Source organism: Zonotrichia leucophrys, chromosome 4 (genome assembly GCF_028769735.1).
Source record: "Zonotrichia leucophrys gambelii isolate GWCS_2022_RI chromosome 4, RI_Zleu_2.0, whole genome shotgun sequence".
Taxonomy (NCBI): Eukaryota; Metazoa; Chordata; class Aves; order Passeriformes; family Passerellidae; genus Zonotrichia; species Zonotrichia leucophrys.
In genome coordinates this window covers 54493848-54508325 of record NC_088173.1, presented here as the reverse complement: position 1 = coordinate 54508325, position 14478 = coordinate 54493848, and the positions used below count along the sequence as shown (strand labels likewise).

Sequence of the window (14478 nt, the reverse complement as noted above, 5' to 3'; positions counted from 1 at the left end):
TTATATTTAGATGCAGAAAACACACAAAATATTATCAGGATCCACTGGCCTCTCTCTCTCTCTGTTAAAAAAAATTACAGAAATAGCTGTTCCTGATGTATAATTGTACAATTTGCTGATATTTTGTGTAATACTCAGGTATATATCCAGTAGTTATGAGCACTGGTGCCGCTGTCCTCTCAGCACTAAGTGCTGGAGCTGCGTTCCAGAAAAAACAGGAGGGGGAGCAGGAGTGCAGTGGGGGCTGGATCTGCAGGGGCTGATGCTGACACCTTCCTTCTCTAGAGAGAGGCAAAATGGTGCCCACTTCTGAAGAGTGTGCTCATTTTCACCCCAAAACCACTCCCACGTGTATGCTATGGGTGGGATAGAATCAACTTGGATGTGCCCACACTGCACTGAGCTTCACCCCCTCCTGCAGCCAGGACAACATCTAATCCTTTGCTGGACATACTGATCTAGTGAAACCTGCCTGTCTGCCATAATTGAAAATTTAGTCTCTCGTGTTCTGAATGATGCTGGAACACAAAGTGAAATTGTCAGACATCCTGGGTATTGTATTTAATTTGGGTCTCTGAATACATCAGCAGGTAACCTACTTTTATTCATCTGTCAGTAGCATAAATTACACTCTTCATCTTACAGTAAGAGTTGGAGCCTTGCAAATATTTCAGTTTATGACTTAAATACTGGCAACATACTAAACTAAATCTTAACTCCGTGTCTCCAAAAGTTTACAGTCTAATGGCAAATTCATCAAAATTCATTTAAAGATTAAATTCTTCAATCTAAATATCACTGTGAAGGAGCTGTAAACTTGCAGTCCATATACTTGTCTAATCACTTAATCTCCATTTCCAATTATTAGCACTGTTTACTGTGACAGAAGTGTGATGGAAGATGATACCTGTATTTTTTTCAGTGAAAATAAAAACTATATTCTCTACTAGTGAAAAGAAAAAAATAAATAAAAAGCCTGCTGAAACCGGCTGGTGAGAGTCAATGCAGTATTTTGTGCTGTATTGGTATTTTTTTCTTGTTCCTCTGTAACTGAAACCAAAAAATCTGTAGGAAACACAGTTCAGGGCTGATTCAAACCAGTGCAAAGCTTTTATTTTCATTTTATTTGAGTTTTGTTTAGGATTTTGATAATTGGAAAAAATAGTAGAATAATTTTAATCCAGAATGAGTTTGTTTTTGAAAGCAAAGGATGATTTTTCCAGCAAAATATTCAGTTGTTTCTTTATGTAGTGACTGCTGAAATCAGAGTGTCTTATATTTGTAATTCTTTTCTCTGCTTTTAGCTCTGGATAACAGAATATGCTCTGTCTGCTGTGATGCAAAAGCAGCTGTCTGAGAAACAAGAGAAGATAATTCAAGGTGTTGTGAGCAGGCTAGGATGCCTCAGTGATGAGTAAGCACAGTTTCATCCATGAGCAGTGGGGTAAAACTTCCCTGCTGCATGCCCAGATAAAAACTTGTGTACATCACATTGTGGAAAGCAGCGTTGAGAGATTATTAACACTTCAGACAGAGAGCCAATTGATCTTGCTTTTTTGTCAGGGTATCAAAAGCAAATTTAAAAATGTAGACATATCAGGACTCCTAGAAATTAGAAAAGATAGTCTTATGTGATTTGTCACTAGTGTTCTTTGTGAGTATCTGCTGTGTTTGTGAGGGGTTTCTAGTCTTGAACCAGCCTCTCTCTGCACTCCCTGTGTCACAGTGGAGTTGCATTTTCTGCAAGATAAAGTGTTCATTCCAGCAACATGTAGATGGCTATTTAGCTATTTTATTTCTGTTTTCATTTTAATTTAACTTCAGTGTGACAGAACTAGAAGTGTAACACAGTACCCATTTTCTACACCTGAGCAGCTTTCCAAGGCATGCTTTGTACAAAAAGACATTTCACAGAGTGAAGAATAACTCTTCCACCTTTAGGGAATGACTTTGCTGAACACAGGTGTGCAGGCAGCTTCACTGATGGATTTTTAATGGTCCTTTTTACAGGTCTGTTAGCTACATCTTGCAAAAGCACCACCTTCTGCTGTACTCGGTGCTCAGCAGGTTCAGCTTGCGAAGAGCTGGGCTGGCAGCCCTGGCGCGCATGCGGCTGGCCAGAAAGAAGAGCTCGCTCCAGGAGCTGAGAGAGCAGCACACCCTGCAGAAGGGATCCTCTCTGTGCCAAGATGAGGACCAGTGGCAGCTACAGAAGGCAGTGGTAGGTACAGTGTTCAGGTGGGTTATCTCCAGAGGTCTCACATGCTGTGATATTTGGCATTAGAAGTGGCCACTGCAGACCTAAACTACAAAAAAAAAACAACAAACCAACAACAAAAACGTTCAAGCTCCAATGAGAAAGAAAAATATTCTCTGTCAAAAATGTGCACATTGCTGGTGTAGGACATCCCTGAGTATGCCTGTTGTAGTTTGGGCAGACATTTTAATCCCTTGTACTTTATTGAGTGGCCTAGCAAACTTGTATAACAATTTTTTTATATGAAAATACTAATGCATGAAGGCAAGGATGCCAGCATGTATAAAGGACTTCTGCAAAGCTACTGCTTCAGGGTAAGAGAGCCTCCTACTAATTCTGCTGGGGATCATAATATGCACTTGAGAAGTTTTTACTGGAGCATTAGGAGAAATTCTTACTCCTACCACACAAATCAAGTTCTTCTATACTGTCATAATTTTTCATAATTTTTTTCTCTCTCTGTCCATAATAAGATCAGCATCCATTCCCAATCCTCCCAAATTGTCTGGCTACTGTAGGTCATGAAGGCAAAAGAAAGTTTAAGGGATTTTTAGACATGATGTTCCCATAGGTCACTTTTACATCTGTTTGTAACTGGTTTTTAGTGTTGATCTATTAAGTGTTGTTGGTTATTTAATTACATGCATTGGATATTTATGTAGAGCAATATCACATTTCATATTTCAGCTTCAGACAACCCTCCCAACAGGTGTCAGTGATAGCTCTGCCCAGCCCACTGCTGCGGCACATATGGCTTGAACCCATCAAACACTTTGCAGCTCTGTGCTCCATGCTGTTGCTGTGTAATTAGCTGAGAGGTAAAATTCTGTACCCCTCTAATTTTGATTTGCATCATACAAACCCTCAATCTCCACATGGAAGAGGAATAAGGAAAAACTGTGTCCTGCTGTTTTCATAATTAAAAAATATCAATTGAAGCAGTTTCTTTTAAGTTTGAAAATCTGAGAAACTCATTAACTTTCAGAAGAAATAAAATATAAAATAATAAAATACAAATGTATATCACTGCATTCCTCTTGTTTTCCTTTACTCCCTCTCACTTAGCTCACATGGAGATGTTAATTGATGCAATCACTGCCTTCCCTAATGAAAATGAAATGTCCTCAGGTATTAGTGTTCCTATGGCATCTCTCCATTACAGCCTCTTTCAAATTCCAGCTAAAACCCATCTCACAAGAAAGTGCCTAAAAATAAACTTGCTAGATTCTTGCTGCTGAAAAAGTAGAGCATAGGAATTAGGAAAAGTTCAGAGAGAAAAAACATGTTACAAACATCCTCCAAAACAAGAACAGTCTATAAGGAGTTCAGGAAGAGGTTAATTTACAGACATTCAACCAGATTTTTAGATATATTGTGTAGTTTTACCCAAACTTAAATTTTGCTTGGGCCAGTTTTATACTGGTGGACAAGGTCATGTCTATCTATTGGTTTCATGTAGAATGTAAAATAACTAATGAATCCTAGCTTGGGCATAATCACAGGACATTGGGTCTCTAAAAAAATGAGAAACAGTTTTTAATGACATTCCAACTTTCTCAGAAACCTCAAAAATATAAGCCTTAGCTCTAAATATAACATGTCAGAACATTAATAAGAGTATTAATAAGCATTAATAAGAATATTTCTGCAGATGAATGTTCCTTTTCTACTTGCATTTCTTATTTCCAAGAAGGCATCAAATAGGTACTGTCACATCTTCCAGAATATTTTCAAGTTATTTAGCCTTAACTGAGTGTATAAATATAAGAAAGACATCAGCAACAGAATATTAGGCCATCTATGGCAGAGTACTTCACTTAAGGATGACAGAACAGACCATGCTGGTAAGGAGATACTACTGTTCACTAAGGAGAGCTTAGATGAAAAGTGGGCACTTTTCATGCACAAAAATGGAGGCAAGGATGGTCCAAAGACCTCAAAGGACTTGAACTCTTCAGCCTAAAACATAGGTGGCTTCTGGAATATCATAGGTTTTAAAACTGGCATCAAATATGTGAATAGAGAACCATTTTTCACGTTTCTAATGAAAGAAGAGAGCACCTAGCAAAGTTACCAGATGGCAGGTTCAAAATTAAGAAATATGTGGAGAAGCTTTAGAACTCACCAGCAGAGGATGGTGCAAATGGTTTTCAAGTGTTATTACCCACCTTTGTGACCTGTCCCAAGGGCCATTGGTACTCCCAAGGGTATTGGTACTCCCAAATACCAGCAAACCAAGTTTTCCTCAGGTAGACCACGCAGGCTGTGCAAGCATTCCTGGTATATAATTGTCCTTGCCTTCCCCCTGTGCAGTTTGTCAAGGCATCCACAATTGTCCCTTACTGGACTCAGGATATATTTTCTGGAATATAACTCAGTGTCATATTTTCTGAAAAATCACTTTGCCCAGGATTTTTCTCTTGGGAAGCTGGGAAGCCTCAGAGAAAAATGAAAACAATATTATCTCCTTTGCTTCTCCTGTGTTTGCTGCTTTGTAATGTGCTTTGGAGATTATTTAGCCAACATGTGAATTGTTTTTTACTTAATGACCAATCACCATCCACCTGTGTCAGACTCTGAGGAGTCAGTCACAAGTTTTTAATTAATATCTTGTTATGCCTTCTGTAAGATCCTTTCTCTATTCTTTAGTATGGTTTTAGTATAGCATCATATCATATCATATCATATCATATCATATCATATCATATCATATATCAATAAATCAGCCTTCTAAGAACATGGAGTCAGATTCTCACTTCCTCCTTCATCCTGGGAACCCAGCAAATACCACAGCTGTATGTATCATGACAGAGGCTATGGTTCTGTTGCAATGGCAAATGTGTTAAATGACTGTACAAACTTCCTCTGTAAATTATGTTATTATAATTACTAAAACTGTAACATTCTGAATGGGTTCAGGACTTTATTTCAAAGTGAAGCTGACTACAATTGTTAACATATTTAAATGGCAGTGCTCTCTTGTCTGATTACCAGGAGTCCCACATCCGTGAAGAGGAGGAGAAGCTTGAGGAAGAAACACAAGAAATCAATTTAGAATTCCACCAGCAGCTAGTCACAGAAATCCAGGAAGCTCTTCAGTTTCTTCAGCAGCACATGGAGCAGGTGATTGGGCAGACTCTGCTGCAGTATGCCCGAGGGGAAGCTGAAAAAAAGAGTTCAGATCATGAAGAGCTCTTCAAGGTATGGAAATGGTCAATAGCAATTTTCCAAACAAAACAAGGGCTACCTTATACAGATGGAAAACAATTTAATGTATGCATTAATCTATGCCTGGAAGTATCAGCAAAAGATCCTTAGGACCTGTGTTTAAAATTGAGCATAATTTGCAAAGTACTTGCAAGCTAATTTATGTAGTAGTACAGTATTTGCTACAGTAGCCAAAACAGGTTTTAAGTCAAACACTGGAACAGGAAAAAAATGGTCACAGCTCTTGATGGCAGAGAATAACAAAAATAAGAAAAAATATTGAGATTATTATTGATTGATAAAGAGTTTGTGACTTATTAATAGTTTGCATTCTACCAGCTTAATATTGATTCAAAGATAAATAAATAACATTAAAATTAAAATTTACATCATAGGTGAATAATTTTTTCCAAAGTAAATATTTGGATTTTCTTTGTAATGGAAGGTCACAGCAGAGCTACACATAGATTTGCTTGCTTTGCTGGCAGTTGGCTTGACTGTTAAAATGGGCTGTAGAGATTGAGTGGATAGGGGAATGACCACTTCCCAGACGGAGATGAGGCAAATTAGGAAGGTTTTGCTGCAATTTTTCATGTTGAAATGTTGCATGGTTCTCAGTATCTCAGTCTGCCCCATTTTTAAAGCGACATTTTAAATTCACAATTTTGTGTGCACATACCAAATTAGGTATGGGGTTTCTTTAAACAGATCAAAACACTTTTGGGCTTGGAAATTGTTTGTGACTTGTACTGTGTGATACAGGAGAGACTGGTGGAATCTGCTGTTGAAAGTGTATATGGGACCAGCAATAATATCAGTAGACTGGTGCAAAACTACTACCAGCAATTAGGAAAAATCACAGAAGAGTATGAAGGGAAAAAGCTTCAACATCTGAAATCCTTACAAGGTTTGTATGGTACTGACAACTTTAAGACAGTTTTGCCTCCCAGTAATTGTGCTTAGTGTAAGATTAGAGGATTTTGCTTCTTCTGGCATCCCTTGGCCTAGTAAATCTGAATTTAGTCTGCCAGGCAGAGTCACAGGAGGAAAGGTGGGGAGTACCTCCCCTCTCACAGCCAGCCCAGCCCTGGGTACATTCAGTAACTGCTCCCTGGTGGTGCAGATGGAAGGAAAGGGGCCTCTCAGTGTCTCTCAGTGTTCAGAAAAGGTTGGACACTCCCCAGATAAAGGTTTTGTACCCTGATCTGTTACAAACCCATCCATCTCCCTCCTGTTTAATTTAAATAGAGTGGTGCAAGGTGTTGTCTGTCAGATGTGCCCAAGCCTTGCTGCCAGGCAGGAGTGCAGGGGCAGAGTCAGGAGCCTGGTCAGCAAATAAGCACTCAGTCACAGAGTGTGAGCATTTGCAAAAGTAACCAGAGTAGTTTCCTGTCAGCTGGGGACATTTTGTGAAGCTAGGCATACCCGGGAATGTCACATCTGAGTGGAGGGTTTACTTTATAATGCATTTTTTGTTTAGGTAATACAGTCCTTGCTTAAGGCATCAAGGTCTTTTTAGAAAATTTCTGCTTCGAATTCCATGTTAATCAGGTAGCCTAGTGGGAGAAGTAGGTAAAGAGGAATTCCATGACATTCCTATCTCAGCTAAATGATGCGCAAAGTATTCTCTTTGCAGCAGATCACAGTGGCAGAGTGTGTAAGAAGTACTTGATATCCCTAAGGAGCAGTAACTTTGGAAAGGCTACCTAGAATCATTATTAATTTGTGATGAAGGTTGTCACAATGCAGAGTTTTTAATTTGAGCAGAAAATTTTTCAAAAACATTGTTTCAACAGAAGGAAATGAAAGGATCAGACTGAAGAATAAAGAGAATGAACTGGCATTGAAAGAAAAACACACCAAAGGCCTCCTAAATGTGTCATCCACAGTCCACCAAAGGTTAGACCAGGCAGCAGCACTGCTGTCTATTTAAACTTCGTGAGTGATTGCAGATCTACATGAATGTCTAGCTGAATAAATGTCTTGAGTTTGCATTTTGTAGTTCTCTTTGATGGAAAAAGAAATACCTATTGCCAAATGATGTCTGCCGTTTGATCTCAGGGAGTTACTTTCTTATTAAATAAACTTTTTGATGGTCATTAGTTACAGATTGGAGAACTATACTTAGGCAGTTTGAAAAGAGAGAATGAAATACAATGCCAAAACATATGCCAAATTTTAAAAGAAATTTAACATAAATGTGGGATGGGAACCAGTGCTGAATGTAATTCATTACATTCCATCCTTTTTACTTTGAACATCAAAAGTGTTTGTTAGTTTGCTGTGGAGAAAACATATACCATAATGAGGAGAAAATGCTTGAAGCTCAAAAAATACTCAAAGTGGAAAGAAGGCTTCATTGAATGCCTTGGAAAATCAAGATTACTTGCATTAAATTTAGAGTAGAATCTCTCAAATGTTAGTTAAATAAAAATCATATTTAATTAATTACTGATTAAATGAAAATTAAGTCCAGACAAAAAGCACTGCATATAAAAAGGCATAAGTTGTCATAAAAAGGTCTGTGGCTTGTCATGTACATTATACATTTTTGTAATCATTTTATGTCTTTACTCTTGCCTTATTATTCAGCAAAATACAACAGCTTCGATTTTGGCATTGTAAAGAGGTAAATCTTTTTCCAGACATTCTGTTTCTTCTAAACTGAAAGATATCATTGCCCACTTTTTTATCCCTGTTTGAGTTAGTAAAGAAATGGATTTATGTAATAAAGGATTTCATAAAAGATCTGTTAGTTATTCATTATAAAATTTATCATTTATTGTGACATACAAATTCACTTTCCAGCTCTTTTCTCATTTGTTTTTTCTCCTGTAATCTATTCTAGTATCTTTAAACAAAATGCAGTAAAATTTGCCTTCCCAGAAGCAGAAATGTGGGATTGAAGAATGTAGCTATGCAGCATCTAAGCTGATACCATAATAATCAGTAATCAAACCCATTTTCCTATTGCCATTATGATTTCTTTTATGGTCTAGTGCTTTGTAAATTAAATGTAAAGTTTACATTAATTTGTCCAATTCCTATAAACTTGACATTGTTTTATTGTTTTATTTCTTTTTGCCCTTGGTGCGAGGTTAGGAGTGTGAGTTCAAAAAGCAAATGTTGCAGGTAACCTCTGTAAGCAGTGAGCATTGCAGTAGCAACTTCATTAAGTGTAAATGTCAGAAAGGATTTGCGTCACCTCCTTCCTTGAGGAATTTGATGGGTGATTGGCAGCATTGCTTTAAGGTAGATCAGGCAAGAAAACAGGAGAAATACAGATGCAGCCAAGTTGCAGCCATTCAGGTTGTACTGTAATAATAATAATAATAATAATCTTTAACCAGAATGTAAAACAAGTGAAGAATACAGCAGTTCATGCTTTCAATTCCCAAGTTGTGAATTACCATGTTGATGGCTCAGTCTGGTTCTAATGATGGCTCAGTACTGAAGAGGCCTGGATGAAATGCCTAATTCTTAATTCCTTGTTCTCACACCTGATCTTTGAACAGATCTTTGAACATTGTTTGCCTTGGCCCTTTGGCAAGCAGACAGTAAAACTAATCCTAGAAAGATTCTAAATAGACTTAGACAGGATTGTATTCCTCCCTTGCACTGAACAACATCTCTACGTTTACATTTCTCTGACCAGGATAGTGCTCCAGCAGAACAAGATTTTGACTCAGTTTGAACTGCGGCAGCAAATTCGTCTGGAGTGTCTGAAACAGAAGCTGCTGGGATTGCACCACCTGGGAGCTGAGCTGGAGAATCAGCTAAGGGTAAAATGCTTCAGGGATCTAAGCATTCAATGGAGAAACATGGGACAGATTGTAGGGGTCTCTTTGCTACCCTAGTTGGAATGAGGGCTGAGATTCATCTCTGTCTTGTAGGAACACTTCCCTAATTGTTTCCCATATTGTTTCCTGTGTTTCTGCAGTGATGTGCCTGTTTTGTTGTGCCACGTGTAATAAAATAACACAGAACTGAGCTGTGTTGTGTTGAGTGATTGCTGCTCTGTCCTTGCATGCAGGAAGCAGAGCAGGACTTTGTGAGGGAGTTGGCTGTGCTGACCCGAGTTCCACTGACTGTGAAGAAGAAGCCTTCCAAAAGGAGCAAGCCAGCAGGTTGGTACTATCCTGAATTGTTCAGAAAAAACCCAACTTAATTCCTCAAATTTTGCAGTATAACACATTGGAGTTTCAGGAGAGATTTTTCATCAGTGCCATTTCCCTAATTGGGATATAGAAAAGTAATGGAACCTTTCAAGGTCACCCAGTTCTCCAGCAGCACAGCCACAAACAAGTGTCACCTTTCCTCACTTCAGAGCAGCCTTTAATCTGTAGATTACCTTGTGTCCACTCAGGTGAGGCCTTGCCCTGCTGAAACCAAAATGTTTTCGTGTCTTTGTCATGTCCTTTAGAAACAACTCTGTTCACCTCGATTGCTAAATCCATGGCAGAACAGCAGAGTTGAATCATCCAGCTTTCATTGTCCTGGAAGAATGGAAGAATTGCCTCCCACACATGTACTCAAAATCAGGAAGCTTGATCTATTTTGATGAATTTACTGTAGTTTTGACAAATGATACTAATTCATTCTTCAAGAGATACTTAGGGACAAGTTTTCAGAATAGCAGTCATGTTTCCTAGTCCACATTTCAGATGCAGTGTACAAGTACCATCCTTTGAGCCGTGCAATCTTTCTGTCATTATCAGAATGAAACATATGGCGTTGCATTTGAAGGATGCTGAAAGGCAGGATGGGTGCCTGAAAGGGAAAAGCAGGTCACTCCCTGCACACTTTTGAAGTCTTTCTCCCCAGCTGTTGTTTCTCAGGTGTGCAGAATTGTTTGCCTTGGTAGGCACTGTGACTGCACAGTCAGGGCCCTCAAAGCAGTGAATTTTTAACATCATGTTCTGATTCAAATCACTCAAAAATATGAACTGGCTTTTCTTCTACTTGGTGGTAATAAAAAGCCATTTTCAGTTACTTGCTAAGAAAATATATGATAGGGCTTTCAACTGTTGCACCACATGGAAACTCACTTCAGTGTTCTGCAAATGTGGCAGTTCACAGTCTGCTGTGTGAGAACTAACCAGTGGTAAAAAAACTGTATGCTGGGCTAATGTAAAGTGAAGCGATTTCCTTGGAATAATAATAGGTATGGATGAAAAGTTAGAGTGTAACTTTTTGCTTCAGGTTAATCAAAACCAAACAAGCTCTACTATTTGTGATTTTTTTTTTTTAATCTACTGCATTTGACAATTCAGGTGTAAAAGCAAATTCCAAAAGACAGACCTTTCAGTCACCTGAACCAGCAGAAAAAGATGATTCTCATGAAAATATTCAAGAACCCTATGGAATAACTTCTGGCTTATGCAGGTATGTTACAGACTAAAAATAATGGTATGTGAAAAGCTATTTATAAAAGAATCCTTTTTTAATACAAAAACTGCAAAACCTACTTTTTAAGGAGATATGTCAATCAAACTCAAAACATAATGCCTGCATTGGCTGAGCTTCCTTAATATTTACTTTCCACATGTACTTAAGCTTTTTTACCTCATAATCTTTTTCAAACTTAGGAAATTCATCTGTATTTGCCTGTCTGTACAGCTATGTATTTTATAAATTGCTTTGATCAAAGGTAGAGAAATGAGAAATACTGTTTCCAAATTTCCTTTATTTAGTTTTATTTAAACCTTAGTCACAGACAGCATAAATCAGCAGAGACAAGTGAATTCAATGGAACTAGGCTGAAATGTAGCAACCAAAATATGGTCTGTGGTATTTAGGCTTTCAACTTCCACCTTTATTCCAGGAACAAAGGCAAGCTCCAGTCTTTGGCTGATGAGGGTAGCAGCTCTAACAATGATTTTCTTGATAGATGTTTCAGTTGGCTTGTGCTGGGCTGCTGACTGGAGGAGAAGTGGCTGCAAACCTGAAAGGTGCCAGCTGATTAGCACGGGCAGATCAAACCAGCCAGCTGGTTGCTGCGGCTTGATATATTGAGCAGAGAAAATGCTGCTGACAGGCAGAGCAAACAGTTGGTTCTCAGGAGCCACAGGCCTTTGGGGAAAAGTATTTATCCCCTGAGTGACCTCAGCCTGGGACTGACTTCAGGAGATGGCTCCTTTCCTTGATGGCATCAGCCCTTTTCACACACTCCTTTCCCACAGCCGACCAGGGATGCGTGTGCAGGGAGCAGGGACCCAACAAAGGAACCTTTATGGGTTTGCAACTTTGTGTTGGCAGCCCCAACAGAGGCACTGAAACCAGTGACTGCAGAAGTTATATAGCAAGAAACTTTCTTTTACCAAAATTAATTTACTTTAGGAGAGAAGTAGAGTGTTTTAAAAACTGTCTGCAATTTTGTTTTCTTTTTCTTACTTATTCTTTCAGAGAGATGCCACAGAGTTCACATGAAGAGGAGACTGAGCCAAGGAAAAACTCAAAGATGTTAAAAAAGAAAGGCAGCAGGTAGTAAAAGCTTTTGTCTGAGCTGTCTGAACACAGTGTACCAAGGCATCCTTCTGGGGAATCTCAGCAGCTCTAGGTACTTACTGAGCTGCTTTGCTGAGGAACAACGAAGAAAATCAATAATAACTCATAAATCTTTTTTAGCTGCAGACCAAGAATCAATCCCAACTTCCTTTAGCTGTTATTAAAACATTCCCTCTTGGTTTTTCTAAGGGGGAACAAGGAAGTCTTTAATACAAGCTCTTTGGGACTGCTTGGGTAATGTGCTGGGGAGAGAGTGTTAGATTTGGAATAAACCTGAGGATTGTGCACCTGTAGGAGAGCAGGTGCACACTGGGCCCAGGTCAGTGTGTCTCAGTGAGGTTTCATCACAAGAGTGATGTACTGTTTACTTTTGAGCCTGAGATGTGGTACACAGTAGCATTCTTTTTTGTGAATGCTACTTTGACTTAGGAAGGAGATAAAAATGTAGAGAATATGTAAACAGGCTTCAGATGGTACTGAGAGATCAAAAGATGACATTTGGTCTCTCTTTTGTTATATTTTTGTGCTTCCAGTCCTATGTATGCTTTTTAAAATTTGTACAAAGATGTTTATATACCTACTTCTCTGCCTTTGTCTAAGAATTCAGATTGTTACTTTTAAAGGAAATGAGAGAAAGCTGGTTAACTCTTTTACTTTTTATGCTTCAGTTTCTAGTCTTCTTCCTTAAGTGCACCCTTTTGTTTCCAATGTACTTTGTTATGCTCATTGCATTTCCTGTGGGAAATTCTTGTTATGCAAAGCAGTTAATTCTTACTGGCTGTACAGAGCACCTGTGTTGTGTAATAAATTGCCCCATTTAAGCAATCCTACAGCTTTCATGAAGTGGGAGTATTCTGCCTTTTCAAAAATAAACATATATTTTGCTAATGAAAAGGTTGTCCTTTGGTGGAAGATGGAAAGTCCTACATCAGTTTGCCTCAGACAAAAGTGCTGCTGTACAAACGAGTTCACCACGCCAGTTACACACGTGTGTTACATGGTTCATTTTCATCTCAGCTGTAAAAAAAACTTCCAAATTGTACCCTTTCAAGCATTTGATTCAGGTATTTCAGCACTTCAGCTCTATGGTATCTCTCTGCCCTCACAGTCTGGATTTTAACATTTTAGTTGCTGCTTGTTCTTTTTTGGTTGGTAATTTTTTTGGGTGGGTTTTTTTTTTTGGGGGGGGGAGGTTTTTTTGGTGGTTTTTTTTTTTTTTGGTAACAGAATCAACAGTGTAGAATTGCACATGTTTCACTCTGAGTGCTCTCTGTACACAGGGCACAGGGAGCTGTTACCATTAGAGCAGATGATGCTCAAACCCCTCAGAGCAGCAGAGCTCCTGCCACACTCAGGGTGCAGCAGAATCACTGGAGAGGGTTCCTGGTTACCCAGGTGGGATCTACCCTGTGCTGTGCTTTGGCCAGCCCGGCTGGAAGTGGCTTTTTCTCTGAATTAATGACGGGGTTGTCCCAAAAGCAGGGCAGCAGTGCCCTCTCCCGGGCAGCCCGCGGTGCTCACAGCCCCGCGCGGGTGGAGCAGGCGGGCAGGGAGCTCCGGGAGGGACCAGGGAGGGTCCCTGTGCTCGGTGCCATCCCCACCAGTCCCCTGGGATGTCCCTGTGCTCGGTGCCATCCTTGCCAGTCCCCTGGGATGTCCCTGTGCTCGGTGCCATCCTTGCCAGTCCCTCCAGGTCCAGGTGCAGGCACCTCCCAGTCTTCCGTCTGGCTCTCCTGGGAGGGAGTTTCTGCAGACCTTTCTTCTCCCCCACAGTCACATTGGCAATCCCCTGTCAAAACACCCACTGGTCCTGTCCCTGTTCGTGACTTCAGTCTCATTGAGTCTCCAGGTGGATACCCCAAGTTCAATGTTATGTGCAGATGGGCACAGTGTGACACTCACCATCACTGTCTGTCAGTGAGGCAGATATTGGACAAGAAGGGTTTAACTGGACCAAGAAACAAGTGCAGAAAATGCCAAACAAAACTCAGAGCAGATGCTTTGTAGTAAATATTGTTGAACTTTTATGTTAAGTTAGAGAATCATAGACTCGGACTAGGGGAAAATGGGATACCTAGGCACCAGTCACAGCTCAAAACAGTCAGTTTATAGGGTAAATCTATAGAGAACCCTCTCTTTATTCTGGAAGGTTTGATCATGCTTTACAGGTACATAGCAAAAACACTGCAGAAATTTAGGAGAAATGTCATGCCTTTTCCCTCCTATTTTTAAACATGGAGGGTAACATTATTCCATCTCCCATATACCCCTCTCCCAACAGCGTTACTGCCATCACTGAAATGTATCTGGAAAGTTTGTGGAAAGTTCATCACAACCATGATCCTAAAGTTGGTTTGTTTAGATGAGTGAGATTTATTTTTTTTCCAAGAGTAGATGAACAAGGATTGGTAGCTTAGTAGTCAGAGGGAGGGTAATAAGGAACAGAGCATGGTGCACTCAGACATCCCTGATATTTTAAGGGAGGTGAAAACTCAGATGTAAGCACT

The 14478-nt window shown here is 39.5% G+C and overlaps 1 protein-coding gene across 1 annotated transcript in view; it reads left to right on the top strand.

Moving 5' to 3' along the window:
• Nucleotides 1-12865, top strand: part of EVC (EvC ciliary complex subunit 1) — a 49445-nt gene extending 36580 nt beyond the window's left edge. Inside the window, exons 13-21 of the mRNA XM_064711777.1 lie at nt 1305-1414; nt 2011-2221; nt 5252-5458; nt 6227-6371; nt 7261-7363; nt 9120-9246; nt 9498-9591; nt 10738-10849; nt 11870-12865. Coding sequence (XP_064567847.1) covers nt 1305-1414; nt 2011-2221; nt 5252-5458; nt 6227-6371; nt 7261-7363; nt 9120-9246; nt 9498-9591; nt 10738-10849; nt 11870-11951 — 1191 coding nt within the window. The 3' untranslated portion in view covers nt 11952-12865. The remainder of the gene's footprint in view (nt 1-1304; nt 1415-2010; nt 2222-5251; nt 5459-6226; nt 6372-7260; nt 7364-9119; nt 9247-9497; nt 9592-10737; nt 10850-11869) is intronic.
• The last annotated feature ends 1613 nt before the right edge of the window (nt 12866-14478 follow it).